This window comes from Copadichromis virginalis, linkage group LG4, assembly GCF_057382275.1.
Source record: "Copadichromis virginalis isolate Kocher_CV1m ecotype Utaka linkage group LG4, C_Virginalis_male_GT1.1, whole genome shotgun sequence".
In the NCBI taxonomy this organism is placed as follows: Eukaryota; Metazoa; Chordata; class Actinopteri; order Cichliformes; family Cichlidae; genus Copadichromis; species Copadichromis virginalis.
In genome coordinates this window covers 34,372,466-34,389,956 of record NC_140621.1, presented here as the reverse complement: position 1 = coordinate 34,389,956, position 17,491 = coordinate 34,372,466, and the positions used below count along the sequence as shown (strand labels likewise).

Below are 17,491 nucleotides of genomic sequence, written 5' to 3'. Positions count from 1 at the left end.
AAGCACTTTGGAGACAGTGGGAAGGAAAAACTCCCTTTTAACAGGAAGAAACCTCCAGCAGAACCAGGCTCAAGGAGGGGCGGGGCAATCACAGTCATATGACAAGGTCAACTTTTCCTGATATCACATATAAAGTGAGCAGTAAAGTAATTATCTAATTTCTAGTCTTCAGTCCTGCTGGGCTCACCAACACTTGCCCCCTGCTGACCTTTAGAAAGAAAAACACATTAAGTCTGTGAAGGTTCTCAGTCATCCAGGTCATCGTAGTCTAAGGAGCTTAGAAAGAAAAGCGTCTGGACTTCTTTAAGTTGCTTGAAGACGTTTCACCTCTCATCCGAGAAGCTTCTTCAGTTCTAAGGTCAAATGGTGGAGAGTCCCAGATTTAAATCCAGTGGGAATTTCCCCCCAAAGAGGGACAAAGGCCCCCCTGATGATCCTCTACCTAATCACATGAGCCAAGGTGTGAAAACGGGTATGGGTCACAATCAGCCAGGGTTTCGGGTGAGCTCATTGTGAAAGGGTCCCACTCAGACCCATTGTCAGTAGCATAAACTCAGCCACTTACAACATTTCGAAACACTTTGCAACCATCCTAGCACCACTCGTGGGGAACACCCCACACCACATCAAGAACTCCACCGACTTCACCGACAAGGTCCAGAAACTTCCCCTGGAACCAGATGAAACCATGGTGTCCTTTGATGTAGTCTCTCTCTTCACTTGCATGGAAGAAGTCCGGACGCTTTTCTTTCCAAAAACGCATTAAGCACAAATGTATTGGCTTCTTTTCTTTGGAGACACTTCTGAGCAGAAATCCACTGAAGAACAGTTGAGGTGGGAAATATGAGCCAATGTTCACAGCTGACGCACACTGCAGTTTTAGCCTTGTTGTCATGGCAAACATGAAGGAGTCAGAGTTAATTAATATATAATGTTGTTAAAGTGTACTAATACATAATGGAAAAATATAATTGCACAAATCAAGTGTTTTAAATTTTATTTTGAGGTTGCTTTTCCAAATATTTGAATAGTTTGTTAGGATTACCTGGTCATTGTGTCCTTGGACAAGACATTTTACCCTACCGCCTACTGTGAGAGTGAATGAATAGTGGTATTGTAAAGCGCTTAGGGTGCCTTGAAAAGCGCTATCCGATTGTTAAGTGATGATGTGACGAATCCTACTTCCGGGCCTAAAGTAGTCTGCGTTTAATATGGCTTTTGTGTTGTTAACATGTTTAATGTTATGTATTTTCTTCTATTTGATCTCAAAAAGCTCCTAAAACAGTCAGTGATCACTGTTGACCTCCCTCGGCTTTTATTACTGCTAATCATTTATTTAAGCTCAGTTTTTAAAACCTTAGGATGTAACTACAGCCCAGCCCATGCAGCAGTATATGAACGACTAACCTCGTATTGTGGATGGATTATCTCAGTTGTTCTCCTGACTGAAGTTTGGTCCTTTTACAGCATCCTGCCATGCGATTACATTTGTTCCTGACCACCGAGAACACTCACGTTAACTTTTATCGAGTGGAAAAAAAGTTAGCTTGTTTATATTATGCTAACATGGCTGTGTCGCTAGCGGTCATGTAGCACATCATTATATACCAGCTAGCCCAACTTCAGTAACCCTACAAACGTCACTGCTGTTTAGTTTTCTGTCTTCATTTATGCTGGAAGTGATAACAGAGCTGTACGTTTGAATTTGTTTCCAAAACCCTGCAGTCAGGACATGCTATATTGTATTTAGATAGAAGCTAGCGAGCTAACTCCCTGCTAACTTCTAACTCCGTTAAATGTCATAAATTCCGTTTTCATGGATGCCTGGATGTTAAACTCAATTGTTACACCTGGTAGAGCAGAACGCTGATCATTTTATTAAAGATGAAAGACTTTAGACAGTTTTTCAACTCTCAGTAATGCCACAGTGATCGTTTGATATATGGACCTGCAGCGGAGTTTAGGCCCAGACACGGCTAGTGACGTCAGACTGAACAATCGGATATAAATCCAATCCATTATTATTATTCTTCTTCTTATTATTATTATTATTATTACGCTGATCATTTCAAGGTTAAAGCTCTCTAGTGTTTCATTTTCCAAATGGCATCAACTTGCAAGACTTGCTTCCTGATGCCCTGTACAAGAACTTTGATCGGTACCTTGAAGTGGGCTGCATGATTTACTGGCAAGACTGGGTCATATCAGAGTTCAAAAGGGCAAACAAACCAAAATAGGGATGAATGCCAATGTTTCCAGCAACATCCAGTAACAGACAGATTTGTAGAAAGCAAACATCTGTTGCATAAACATATATCAAGGTTAGATGTTAAAGAATTTGTCACATACAGCAGCAAAAGTTTGAGGTCAACACACACACAGAAACACACATGATAACACAAATATCAAACTATTAAAATATTAAAAATGTAAAATTCCATAGAAGGCAAACCAAAATTATAATAAGATTAATGCACACAAGACTGAGTAGTTAAAATCATTTTTTTCAGATGGTGAGAGAAGTTATGATGATCTGTTCAAATTTTTACATTCTTTGGAAGCATTTTCTAGCCTTTAATACTTCATAGGAGAAAGCTGATTGTCATGATCTGTCTGGTCAAACTCAAACGCTAAACTCAGTAGTGCAAGTTTAGAGATTTATTTATAATGCAGGTGATGGTTGTGCTATTTACAGTCTTTCAGCAGTTCTTAGTTCAAAAGCCTCTTATTTACCAAATCCAACAAAGGAGCATTTCCAAAACTGATGGGAACCACTGGGATGTCTTAAACAGAGGACAAGACACATTAGAAATCTATGTGATGACAACAAGGACCATGACGTGCAGATCAACAAGGAGATCGCTACCACAGTGAGGCAGAGCTCAAGTAAAGACCGAATGTCAGATCCCAGCATAGTCAGCTGTTTGTAAGATGTTTTGCTTCAGGTGTGTCAGGGAGAGGGCAGAGATCCCACCAGTGTTCTCACCCTGTAAGGTAAAGCAGGGTAAGTAGACACACACACAGCAATAAGCACACATACCAAGAGGCAGAGAGAAAGAAATGTTAAATGTTATTGTCACGGCCGAGGCCGACTCGAAAGGAATAGGACTCAAATGCAGGACGCAGAGCAGCACAGAGAACGTTTAAGTGACAATGTTTATTATTTCCACAACAAATGTAAGAGAATAAAACTGCCGGCTCGGAGGAAAAACACTGGCACTCACCCAGACCGTGACACTTATGTACTTATAGTATATATAAGTTTGAATATAGTTCAATTCCCTCAATCGATGTCTCATTCACTCTTGGCATACAGCTTGATGTCATCCATGTGGCTGATGATTGCTCCATTCTGTAGTTGGTATCTGTAGCCAGTCTTGTCAATGATGTCCCTGAGGAGGTTCATGCCTATGCAGAACAGCAGTGGGGACAGAGCTATTCCTCGGTAGATCTCGCACTTGATGGTGACATGTGCTATAGGCTTGAAGTTGGCCTCTAGTGTTGTTCACCATGTCCCCACTGAGTTCCTGATGAAGGCTCCAAGTGTCCTGTTGATCTTGTACAATTCTAGGTATTCCGGGATCCACTTGTGGGGCATCCAGTCTTAGGCCTTCATCTAATCAATTCAGGTGGTGCACAGGTTGGTCAGTCTGGTCTTGCAGCCCAGTGGTCAGTGAAGTTCATTTGAATTAACGCTACCTGGGCACACATATGGCTTGGTCGGTGAGCAGGCAATCTACTGCAGAAAGCAGATGTCTTCACCTCTTTCCATCTTCACTGTCTCTATCCAATAAAGGCAAAATCCCAAAAATATTATTGTGTTACATAAGTCATTGACTTATGTAACACAATAAGCTACTGTCATTTTTAACACAAATGTATTGTTTTATTATCTAAATTTGTCTGCCTGTTTTCCTCTTAATGAGACTGTGACTTACACAATTAACATTATGTCGTATCAAGTAAGATCCCAAATTAGATATTAAGCCCATGAATTCAAAAGGTCAACGTTTACTGAGATCATATATAAAGTGAGCAGTAAAGTAATTATCTAGTTTTTAGTCTTCAGTCCTGCTGGGCTCGCTAACACTCGCCCCCTGATGACCTTTACAAAGAAAAACACATTAAGCACAAATGTATTGGCTTCTTTTCTTTGGAGACACTTCTGAGCAGAAATCCACTGAAGAATTTTCCAAAGGATAGAAGAATATTTTCCAAATATTTTGAATAGTTTGTTAGGATTTCACCGGTCATTTCAAGGTTAAAGCTCTCTAGTGTTTCATTTTCCAAATGGCATCAACTTGCAAGACTTGCTTCCTGATGCCCTGTACAAGGACTTTGATCGGTACCTTGAAGTGGGCTGCATGATTTACTGGCAGGACTGGGTCATATCAGAGTTCAAAAGGGCAAACAAACCAAAATAGGGATGAATGCCAATGTTTCCAGCAACATCCAGTAACAGATAGATTTGTAGAAGGCAAACATCTGTTGCATAAACATATATCAAGGTTAGATGTTAAAGAATTTGTCACATACAGAAGCAAAAGTTGGAGGGCAACACACACACAGAAACACACATGATAACACCAATATCAAACTAATAAAATATTAAAAATGTAAAATTCCAGGAAGACAAAACTAAATTATAATAAGATTAATGCACACAAGCCAGTCTGTGAATCGCTACCTTATCGTGGTGGAGGGGTTTGTGTGTCCCAGGGATCCCAGGGGCTATGTTGTCTGGGGGTTTTTTGCCCCCTGGTAGGGTCTCCCGTGGCAAATTGGTCCTGGGTGAGGGACCAGACAAAGAGCAATTCAGAAGACCCTTATGAGGAAAACATTGAGGGAACAGTTTACCCTGCCCTGGATAGGGTTACTGGGGCCCCGCCCTGGAGCGTGCCCGAGGACAAGCGTCTGGTGGCTGGGCTTTAGTCCATGGGGCTTGGCCGGGCACAGCCCGAAAAGGGGACATGGGCCCATCCTCCCTCAGGCCCACCACCCGCAGGTGGCGCCGTAGGGGTGTAGGGGTCGGGTGCATTGCGTGCCGGTCGGCAGCCAGGAGAAGAGACCCTGACAGACTGATCCCCGGCTACCAGGACTGGCAATTGGATATGGAATGTCACCTCTCTGGTGGGGAAGGAGCCTGAGTGAGGTTGAGAGGTACCGGCTCGATATAGTCGGGCTCACCTCTACGCATAGCTTGGGCTCTGGAACCAGTCTTCTGGAGAGGGGCTGGACTCTGTCTCAGTCTGGAGTTGCCCCTGGTGAGAGGCGGCGGGCTGGTGGACACCAGAGGTGAAGGGAGCCACCAGGCTGAAGAAGGAATCCTATCAGGCTGTAAGTATTCCTCGAAGGAATACTTTGAGGACCTCCTTAATCCCACTGACACGTCTTCCGAGGAGGAAGCAGAGTCTGGGGATGAGGGGGGGGGGGGGTGACCCGCTAATTTCTGGGGGCAAGGTCACTGAGGCAGTTAAACAACTCCTTGGTGGCAGATGCGTGACTTTTCGTGGCTGTTTTAATATCGCTCTCTCTCTTAACCGATTAAATCTCGCTGTGGTAGCAGCTTTAAACTCGGTATGACCCAGGTTGGTAGAGGGTGCACAGTCTGGATCGCATTCCAGCATTTTGTAGGCTGGTTTTCCTACAAAACACAACAATTATTAGCCCGCAAAGCCACAGTGAACAAAGCAGCATAGCACAATGAATTCAATTCGTACCACTTGCCACTCGTACCTACAATCCTTTGCGGTTTTGCGCTGGAAATGACGTCACATTTTCAATCTAACCCTAACTACAAAAATACTCTGGTAAAATTCAGTGCCAAACAATTCTACCTTTGTGAATATGACCAGTAATTAGTTACTGATTACTTTTTTCAAGTAACTTGAACAACACTGCTTAGAAGCATACTTTAACAACTAAAATTCAGTGGCAAAATCATCCTACCTTGGTTAATAAGAGCTAGAAACATACTCTGACGGGTAATATTAAGTAGCAAACCATCCTGGCTTTATGAATATGAGCTACAAGCATACTCTGAAGGGCACAGTTTAGTGGCAAACCGTCATACCTACTTAAATATGTGCTGGAATTACTCTGTGACAGCAGAAATGTGACGTTTTGCCAAAGTAGGATGGTTTGTCAGAACACCAGCCCTGTATTTACTTGGTATTGGATCAGTCCAAAGATTTGCAGCATTCCAGCGTTGCAGCGTTATTTGGAGTTGCTGAGCTGACCAGCTTATTTTTTCTTTTTAATAATGCACCATTGTTGAGACTCATATTTACAATGACATCGAAATTTCAGTGAAGGCTATAAAATAGACATTTAACCCTTTAAATAAACTTAAGATTTTATGTCTCCTTCCTTTATCATGAAAAGAAAGAAGCTTTCAACTTGCAAAACAGTCATTTACTAAAAACGCTACATCCAGATGAACAGAATCAATTTTGGGGATAATCGTTAAATGCTGTTAGTAGAATGAACCTGAAAATCATGACCAACATTTTCTGCTCTAATTTTCTACCCTGTATTTTTGCCTGATCCAGTTTTCTGCCTTCTTGTGGGACCCTTTGGTTTGTTTTGGCTGGAACAAATCAAATATTCTGGAAAAACCCTTCCCTGATTTTAAACTGTGCCCTTTGGCGCCCTCTGATGGCCACGATTATAAGTGATGAATTTGACGGTCACCAGGACCCAGAGGAGAGCCGCATTAGCAGGCAGAACAGGTGTTGTGCCAAAAAGTGATTGTCTGCCAGAAACTGATTGCCGTCCGCGGGAGCGCGCGCAGCTGCTTAAAGCTGCAGCGCCCGGATTACTTGCGTTGCCAGCTACTTCCGTGCAACTGATATAACGTGGGGGGAAAAACCCAAACACATTTATGCCTTTGTTATTAGGCAAAGGTATGCATTTATGGAGCTTTAACGTTTCTTGTAACCGAATTATGACGCTATCAGAAGGTTGCTTTCAGTGTGTAGCGCAGTCACGAATGACTACACGCATCACGATGGAATAATTAATGCCTACAGGTTTAGTATGTCTACTCTCGTTGTTCATATTTGTTATAAGACTGTCGAATAGTAGTTAAAACAATAAAGACCTATTGTGCCAGTATCACCATGACTCTTTCTTGTTTGTGCAGAATAACGACTGAGAACATGGCATTTTAGCGCTACCAAAAAGTGATTGTGGCCTATAACTTGTCACTGAAACAATATTTCTGCTTCAAACTTGTTGGATATATTCCAGAAGGGTTACATGTGATATATTGTATCCCAAAACCTCTCCAAGAACTGCTGAATAACTTGTACAGGAACAATAACACTGATAATATGCCATTTTCAAGCTGCCAAAAAGTGATTGTGGCCTATATCTTGTCACTGAAACAATGTTTCTGCTTCAAACTTGGTGGATGTCATTCAGAAGGGTCCTATGTGACATATTATATATCAAACACTCTCCAAGAACTGCTGAAAAACTTTTAAAATAACATTAATACCGATAATATGTCATTTTCAACCTGCCAAAAAGTGATTGTGGCCTATATCTTGTCACTGAAACAATATTTCTGCTTCAAACTTGTTGGATATATTCCAGAAGGGTTACATGTGATATATTATATCTCAGCCCCGCAAGACCAAAAAAACCCCATTTGTTTGTGAAGCATGCTGGTCAGAGGGTCGCTGTCAATTTTTCAATGTTTTGGAAATGTTTCTTGTTTTGTATCGTTGTCTCCTATAATATTTATTGGTTGTTTATTTGTTTATTAATTCATTAATTTATGTTCGTGTTGCTGTGTGTGTTTCTGTGTTGTTCACAAGTTCAGCTTTGATTGCAATTTTTTTGTAGGATGATTCAATTATTTTGTGTTTCCTAACATGTTAGCATAGTTACTGTATGCAAAGAATTAATATATATGTTGTTCCATGGTTTACTGGTGTTGAGCTTCCGCTATACCCCCTGTTTCTGGTCTATTTGTTAGTTTATTTTAACTGGTGGTTTCTTCTTTAATTGGATGTAATTGTTATTTGTTTTTGGTTTTCATTTCAATTAATAAGTGCTGTATTGGAATGACATTTTTATTACCTGACATTTTTTTTTGTCTTTCCTATTACTTGGTGTTCCTAATGTGTTTAAGCAGATCTCCTCCCACCTGTTTCCATTTGGCCATTATCCTTTTTTTGTATTATTTTTGAATTACAATATTTTTGAAATTTGACGTTTTATGCACAGGTCAAAAATGACATATTATCGTATTAATGTTATTTGAAAAGTTATTCAGCAGTTCTTGGAGACTGTTTGGGATATAATATATCACATGTAACCCTTCTGGAGGATATCCAACAATTTTGAAGCAGAAATATTGTTTCAGTGACAAGATATAGGCGGCAATCACTTTTTGGCAGGTTGGAAATTGCATATTATCAGTTTTATCGTTCCCTTAATGGTTATTCAGCAGTTCTAAGGGACTGTTTGGGATATAATGTGTCACATAGGACCCTTCAGAATGACATGCAGCAAGTTTGAAGCAGAAATAGTATTTCAGTGACAAGATATAGGCCACAATCACTTTTTGGCAGGTTGAAAATGACATATTATCGGTATTAATGTTATTTTAAAAGTTTTTCAGCAGTTCTTGGAGAGTGTTTGATATATAATATGTCACATAGGACCCTTCTGAATGACATCCACCAAGTTTGAAGCAGAAATATTGTTTAAGTGACAAGTTATAGGCCACAATCACTTTTTGGTAGCGCTAAAATGCCATGTTCTCAGTCGTTATTCTGCACAAACAAGAAAGAGTCATGGTGATACTGGCACAATAGGTCTTTATTGTTTTAACTACTATTCGACAGTCTTATAACAAATATGAACAACGAGAGTAGACATACTAAACCTGTAGGCATTAATTATTCCATCGTGATGCGTGTAGTCATTCGTGACTGCGCTACACACTGAAAGCAACCTTCTGATAGCGTCATAATTCGGTTACAAGAAACGTTAAAGCTCCATAAATGCATACCTTTGCCTAATAACAAAGGCATAAATGTGTTTGGGTTTTTCCCCCCACGTTATATCAGTTGCACGGAAGTAGCTGGCAACGCAAGTAATCCGGGCGCTGCAGCTTTAAGCAGCTGCGCGCGCTCCCGCGGACGGCAATCAGTTTCTGGCAGACAATCACTTTTTGGCAGAACACCGGCATCATGGCGGATCAAAACAACACAGACGGTAAAGGGAAGTTCTACAGTGAAATTTTAAGGTGCGTTTTTACCTTTAACGGTACCTGTGAGCGGGCTTGTTCGCAGGGTAGCGGTACTTTGTCTCGTGTTCTCCCTCAGCGGCTGTTTGTCATTGAATCACTGTGGACGGAACTCTCAGACTTCTTCTGCACATGGTAGCACGGGTTAGTTTAAAGCTAACTGTTAGCTTAAACGTGAATACGTGCTGAAGAGAAAACGCCTATAGTTTCATTAAAACGCACCGATGAAGCTGCACAGTTGTTTCCAGAGAAACACTGTTACTGAAATATTATCTGGACACGTTTTCTGAAATAGTGACACTCTGTATTCGACTCTCTGACACCCTCTGTTGTGTGTTTTGGTGAAAAACAGCCGTGGGAGAAAGAAAGCATTTGGAAAGTTAGGAATTAAGTAACAGTAAAATATTTTTTGGAAGTCTGCTGTTTTTGTTTTTTTGCACACAGACAAAGCATCAGGGTGGAGTCCTTTTAAAACAGGTCTGGGCGAGGTCCCATGGCACTGAGTCACGACTTTATGACTCATGATGGCACTTTAATTACACGCAGATGGACTTCATAAGTGATACTAACGTTATACACCAACATGCAACGCCTGGAAAGTATGCCAGTAACTTGGGGACTGCTGCTTTCTTGTCATGATAATCTTTCACACCGATGCAGCTTTGCTAGAAAGATTTTACAGTTGCCTAAAGCTCAGATATGAACTGAATATGGGCTAGAAAAATCATTTTAATTATATGAAACACAAATAAACTAAAACAATGAGAAACCTGGCTTTAGTGATTCGTTACCTGCCACCATGTGAGACGAATATGATGTACAGAGACTAAGAAGTGCCTTAAAAACAGCTAAAAGGATTTTAAAGTCAGTGCACAAACTGCAGCCAGAGTGTTTTAAAACTGCAGTTTTGTATCAGTTGTTGTTGATGTGAGACATTTTTGCATAGACCAGACAACGGAGCATTACAAGAGTCGAGCCTCAGCTTCTTCTTCTGCCGGTTGCTCCTTTTAAGGACCATTGCAGCGGCTCATCTTCTGAGTTACTGAGAGAGAAAAGTTTGCCTATGTTTTTCATGTGATAAAATCCAGATTTAGTGACAGACCTCACATGACCCTCACACTAAGATCTGAGTCAGTGATTGCTCTGAACAACAAGCAAGAAGATAAAAGAGGGACTCCAGAGTGGGAGGTTTAGAGTCTGATTCTCCTTGTGTTGAATATTTTTCAGGAGTTTCTTCCTCTTCTGCTGATCAAGAATTTTTTTTTTTATTGCATTTTGTTAAAAGGAAAATATGAAACACTTGCTGTACACCGCCTTCCTCTTCCCCGGCAGAGCATTTATTTAAAGCTGTTTTTCAAACTGAGACAAGAAAAGACTGTCAGCTGACAGTTACTCACACGTTTACTGTGTTCTAGCAGAAAACCTCCAACATAATGGAGAAGGACACTTTTTTTCACAGAAAAAATTCTTGCTCTTGAAAGCCAGCCCTCCTCAAACACCTCCAGCACATTTTGTTTCAGGCTGTGTTATGAAATCTAAAAGCAGTGCAGTGGTTTTCCTTCTCAGTGTTTCAATGGCAGTAACTGTGATCGTGTGTGCATCAAACAGCTGAACGATGTTGTCTTTCTTTAACAACTTTCAGCCCGTCGGAGCTGTTCGCAGCCCGCTCCCGCAGTCACAAAATCCCCGTCAGAGGACAGAAGGACTTCTTCCCCGATGACTCCGACGAGCAGAAGCAGCGACTCGAGCAGAGCCTGAATGAACACTGGAGCCTCCTCTCAGAGGAGAGAGTGGAGAGGCTGTGAGTACCTCTCATTACCCGTGGGGTTACTCATCAGGCCCAGCTTTGGTGGTGCATATAAGATATATAAGGGTGTCTAATATTCACCTGAGTTTCAACATCCACAAGCTCCATTCTTAGCTCAGACAAAATAACATTTAGATTGATGACCATCGATGTTACTACCTTTCTGTGATTGAAAGGAGCTGAAAGCAGCCACTATTTACAGCTTTACTGCACAAAATAAAAGTAGATAAATGTGCACAGTGATGGATTAAACAGCTTTTCTTGTGTTTGTGGGAGCAGATTTTTAAAAGTCCAGAAAAATAAATGAAAAATAGAAACATGATTTCAGACAAGAAAACCTTCAAAGCACCACGAATCCTAAAGAAAAAAAACTGGGTAACAGCAAAATAATACATTTGACTTTTAATCTTTTGCAGTGCTGAGTGAACGTTAACGTCTTTCGGGTTTAAAATCTTAAAGGTTTTTCACAAATGAGCCCAAATCTTGGCTATAAATCCATCAGGTGGACAGAAACACGTGTGTGTGTTTGTGTGAGATGGCTTCCATCTGTTTTAATCCACAGGGGAAACCTCGTGAACGGCCAATGGATTCCCAGCAAGCAGATTGTGGAGCTTCGATCTCCGGCTGTGAGTTGCTTCACTGTCACAACACCACCTAGAAAAAGCTGCTGCGTTAGCTCGTCCTCAGTCGCTCCTTTGCTGGATCTTTTCTTATTTTTCCGCAGGGGAAGTTCTGGCAGACGATGGGCTTTTCTGCAAACGGGAAGCAGTGCCTGCTCCCCGAGGAGGCTCTGTACCTGATGGAGTGTGTGAGTCTGCAGATAAAACCTGTTGCTCGGTGCGGTTTTCCTCCTCGGAGCACATAATTAGTCCTGTGTCTGTGTTGTTATGGGAACAGGGAAACCTGCAGGTGTTTCATCAGGACCTGCCACTCTCCATCCAGGACGGGTACGAGAAGTTTCTGTCTGCAAACACCGTGAGCCTTCAGCAATATCAGGTGCAACCTTTACTCCAGCACACCTGTGAAAATGCCACCTGTGAAATGAGCTAACGACTCTGTTTCATCCCAAAGGTGTTTGGGCATTTGAAGAGGCTCGGCTATGTGGTGCTCAGGTTTGATCCCAGGTAACGTTTACCCCTCAGACATTTAAGATAATAAAGATAATTGAGCATCAGAGATGACAGTGTTAGTGTATCTATTAAAATCGGCCTTGAAAAGTTAAGTATGCGCGGGAACAGCCTCCGTAGGTGGATGTTTGTGTGCTCGCAGTTCTGAGTCATCGTCCTACGCGAGGCAGCTCAACCTGCCGCAGTCACGTGACCGAGCAGGGAGACAGCTGAAGAGGAAACGCAGCCTCAGCCCCGCCCCTTCCTCCACCCCCACTGCGACGTGCAGGTAAAGAGCTGCTTTGCAATCTGTGAAACTACATCTTAGTTACAAAAGCTATTATTTAGCTATTGCCTTGTACAATAAAAATGAGGAGTTGTTTATTATTATATTATTATTATATACTATATTAGTTTTTTCTGTAGCTACAAAAAGAAATCTGGATGCCTCCACGTGCAGCTGCACATGAAAGCTGAGTCTGTGCTGCTCTCTGCTGGTGTGAGCTGACATTTAAATACCTTTGGTTTCAAAATATCACAAATGAGAGATCTCCAAAATCTTCAAATAAATGTTGCTGCTAATGTTTGTCTTATAGTTCAGTGTGATGAACGTGGTGCATTTAGGTGACCTATTATAGTCGCTGTTAATTTTTTGTTTCTAAGCTTAACATTTCACCTCAGTCTGTTAAAACAAAAATGTAAGAAGTCTTATAAGAGTTTTCTTCTGCGTAGCCGTGCTGAAGCTCAGGAGGAATGCTCCACTGAGAAGATGGAGGAGGATAAATGCAGTGAAGGCGAGGAAGATAAAAAACTTCCAGAGCCTCCGGAGGCCCAGAGTTCAGCAGACGAGGGCGGAGGCAGGAGCTGGTGGATGATGGATGTTCTCGGGGACTCGGACAAAGATTCCGGTCACGGCTCCAAATCTGGCTCCTCGTGCTGGGACTTCAGCTCCATCTCTTTCCCTGACCTGGGCTCCACCTCCAGGGAGCACTTCCCCAGTGACCTGGCCCCTCCTGACCCTTCTCTGCTGCCCGGGGATTTGAAGGTGGGCTTCTGTGACATTGCCCCCTGGAGGCAGAAAATAAACCTGCGGCAGGTGAAGATGTCAGCCAATGAGCAGAAGAGGGAGAAATACAGGCGGCGGTGGGACGTCAACAAAAACAGAGAGGTTTGTAAAGACTAAAGGTATCGGAGGAGCTGAGGATCAAATTTAATTTATGCGGGCTTCCTTAAAGGTACGGCGGTGCAGAAACTGGGCGGAGTATCAGGAGCTGATGGCGAGGCGGAAGGGTAAGCGGGAAGGTCGACCAGCGCACCTGTGGAACAGGGAAGTTACTCCGTTACATGACCCGACACAGCCAATCGCCACAGGTGAGATCACATGACCGTGAAGGAGATTTTAATTTAAAATGTTTTTTACTGTTTTGTGTGATTTGAGGTTTTTTTTCCAGGAGAACTGCTGGAAAAAATCGGCGTGATCAAACCGACTCATTTGCTGGAGGGAGCGTCCAGGTATCCACGATTTGTTTTACTCACATGAGCAGAAGTGTTATTTTTAACTCTGCACATCCAGTGCACAGTCGGACATTTGTACCCCTCAGTAAAGGCAACGTGGGATCTTAGAATTAATGCCAGAGATGTAGGGCTGCTCGATATAATGATATATATTGGATGACGATATAAAAACGTCTATCGTTGCATTTTACGCTATCGTTTGTTTCGTGGTGTCGCAAAATAAACTGTTTACGGCAACATTTTTTCATGGTTTTGATGTCACTGTAGTGGCTGTATTAATTTCTTAAAGTTCTCTCTTTCTCTTATGTTTAATATAACCACACTACAGACGGACAAGCGCTTGTTTTTATGCGTTGTCGTTATTTCCACATAAACCTTTCACAATAAAGCTCAAGATCCTGTTGAGACTTTTCAAAATAAACTGAATCACGTGAAAGAGCAGATTATTTACGGATGAGAAGCAAAAAGAGCCGCCAGGTGCTAAAAAAGAAACCTTAGACTCAAACCTTAGACTCAAACCTTAGACTCAAACGTTAGAACAGGCTTTTCCCCGCAGCACGCCGTGTAATAAATACTCACAAAGAAAACGGCGCCGTTACAACTTATGTCTAAAAATGATGAAAAACATGACGCGCAGCTGGAAACACTTCACGCAAGTCGAGCTGCCCGAGATTCACAGAATTTACAGAAAATGTTACATTTTTGTGATTTATATCGTTATCGGACGATAGATGTCTTATATCGGGATATGAGATTTTGGTCATATCGCACAGCCCTACAGAGATGCATCAGATCCTACTGAAAATCTCAGATAAGACCTCAAGGTCAACTTTTCTGAAAAACGCCTAAATTTATGCCACTGCTGCAAGTCTGCTTTCTGGTTTTCTGTTTCTGGAGCTGGGACTTCATGTGGGCTTGATTATAAGCTGTGACGAGTGCAGCCTCTGTGTGTTTACTGTGATTAGAAAATGAAAGAAACAAAGTCATCGCTCACTCGTCTCGCTGGTGTCACATTTTGCCGTCTTTAATTTACAGACCATAAAGGCCGTGGGCGTTGTGCTGATGCAGTCAGCATCGTTCAGGATGACCTTGTGCTTTGTCCTCTCAGGTTAAAAGATGCGGACGATTGGAGGATTTGTTTCAATGTTTACCAGCCCAACACGGTGGCCGACTTCAAGAAGAGCAACCCGGGGAAACCGTACTCACGCATGTGTGTGTGCAGGTCAGCAATCACATCGCCGCCCGACGGCGTATTTATTCAGGATTAGTTTGTTTAAAGGAAAAACAATAGACGCTTCACTCAAATTAAATGAATGTCCCGGTGGCTGGACATGAACGGAGCCTTTCTCTCGTCCTGCTTTGTGTGATTCTAACCACTAATAGCTGCTTAATTATTCAGAGCTGTGATAAAGCAGCAGAATTTCTCAAGCTGGATCATCAATCGAGTTATTTTAGTGTCTAAAAGTCTTAACTGTGGTTTTAGGCATTTAGACAAAAAATTATAAATATTTATATACATTTTATTTATATATATATATATTATACAAAAAAACCACTAATTGTGCAGAAAGCCCTAATCTGTGACGACTTATAAATCAGATGTTTATTAAATCTCTTCCACACCACAGTGAAATTCTCACTCTTCACATCCTCAGGCTGTTTTTTCCTGCTTTGTTACTTTTGTGCTTTTTTTTTCTGGCGAGCGTCTTTGTTTGGAGATGTGTGATGGTTCAAACTTTTTCTGCAGTAACACTCAAAATTCGAAGCTTCTGCAGCAGCAAATCATTCTGCTGTTGGTCTTTCAGCCACGGTTCAATGCAAAATGTATATGTGTATATATATATATATATTAGTAAACTATAGCTGGGGCCACTCGGTCATTGATTGATTGCTATTCGCTTTGCAGTGATCTCATAAACTGATACCTTTGAATTGATTACCTCTGTGCTGTGTCCCAGTTTCGATGACCCCGTGCCCGACCTGCGAGCCATCAAGCTGCTGGCCTATCAGAGCGGAGATATCCCAGTGGTCATAGCTGTGGTGGACTATGGAGACATATCGTTCTACACCTTCAAAGACTTCCAGCTCCCGACTGATGTTTACCCCTAAGAACCGCCCACCCACCCGGGACTTTTTAATAAACCTCTGTTTGCTGGACTGGCTGCATTTTCTGTGATTTATGGTGGAAAGATGGTTTTAGTAAACAAACAAACAAGAACAAGTGTGTTCTGACAATGTTTGCATATAATTTGGCTCCAGTTTACATCTAAAGACAATTTTATTGATCATCTTGACTCAGAAGTCCTTTACGATGATGAAAACAAGGGATCAGGAAACTTTGTCCACATTATGGACACCAGCATCCCATCTGGTACCTGCCCACTGGGGCAGGGGTTCTTTTGAGAGCCCCTGGTGGGCACCAAAGGTGGAAGTTTGATCCCTGGCTGGTTAAACTGGCTTCAGGTACAAAGAATTTCACTTAGAGCTAAGTGTTCGGTTAGCCGTGGGTGCTAACAGAATGAATGAGTTTGCAGAAACCAGTGACGGAAATAAACTTCCTCCAGAGGCATGTTGGGACTCTCCTGTAGCGCAAAGGGCTCTGAGTAAAGCTGCTACTCCGGCGCATTAAAAGGACTCAGTTAATGACTAGGATCTCCTGGGCGCTTCCAGGTGAGGTTTTTAGGCATGTCCGACTGGGAACAGGCTCTGTAGCAGATCTGAGACTAGGGGTGGGTTTCAATAATCGATTAAAATCGATCTTAGCTTTAATAAAACGTCATTGATTCATTAAAAATCCTGAATCGATTTTTAAATATAAATGTATTCTGCCAGAAACTCAGGTTAAACCTCACAAAACTATTTCAACAACCACCAAACAGCTAAAACGGTAAATGAGAGCAGGTAAACGGGTTCCGCACAAAGACTAAACACAACGCGCGGACCTGACACGTTTGAATCAGTGGGCCGTCGGCTTTCTCACCCACGTACTCTGCATCGGAGCTGAAAGCCGACAGCTCACGGACCCTGATGCGCCGGCGCCTCCGCGCTTTGTGTTTACGTCCTTTTTGCGCTGATTCTGTTGCTGCAGGTTTCATCTCCAACCAAAACTGACTGAGCCAGCAGCAAAAGAAGATCCAAGCTTCACATTTCGCTTCAGATAAACATCGTCATGAATTCTCTTACTTTTGCTGTTTTGTTTCCACCACGATAAAATGACACTTCCTGCAGATCTCTCTCTCTGTACTCTAAGAACAGTTTCTCATCTAAAAATCTAAATTTCTGCATTATTGGCTTGCTTATATTTTATGCCTCCTAACAAGAAAGCCTCATGTCTGCTGTTTGATACCGAAGAAATGTAAACTTTTTTAAAATAATGCCAAATTGCAAAACAGCTGTGTCTCTAATAAAACCATTGTACCTTTGCTCTGCGTCACTTCAGCAGCATCAGGCAATGTTCAGATGTTGATTCTTGTTTTGTCCCGTTTTTGTTCTACTGCAGAATATTTTTAAGGTCATCTGCTGTAAAATCCCAGACCAGGCAAATCTCCTTCATGTTTTTCTGTTTTATCCTCAGTTACTTTGACACAAAAGAATCTGCTGTGATGCTCACACCTCAGATGAAGTCTCACGAGTGTCCTTCCTGATAAAGGATCAGAATTATAATATTTCTGTCTGAGTCAAAATTTCCCCGAATCGAACTGAAATTGTGGATCGAATTGGGACCATGTGAATCAGAATCGAATCGATTGTAGTGACGATACCCGGCCCTGCCCGAGACCCACGGAGGGATTACGGCTCTTG

At 42.0% G+C, this 17,491-nt stretch overlaps 1 protein-coding gene across 1 annotated transcript; it reads left to right on the top strand.

The window, feature by feature from the left end:
- Positions 1–9,174: 9,174 nt before the first annotated feature.
- Positions 9,175–17,055, top strand: tsen54 (TSEN54 tRNA splicing endonuclease subunit). The gene is made up of 12 exons (XM_085455048.1): positions 9,175–9,262; positions 10,905–11,063; positions 11,632–11,695; positions 11,794–11,877; positions 11,967–12,065; positions 12,141–12,193; positions 12,339–12,464; positions 12,908–13,343; positions 13,411–13,546; positions 13,627–13,687; positions 14,799–14,912; positions 15,649–17,055. The coding sequence occupies exons 1-12, from the start codon at positions 9,207–9,209 to the stop codon at positions 15,797–15,799; spliced, it is 1,539 nt and encodes a 512-aa protein (XP_085311174.1). The 5' UTR covers positions 9,175–9,206; the 3' UTR covers positions 15,800–17,055.
- Positions 17,056–17,491: the final 436 nt, after the last annotated feature.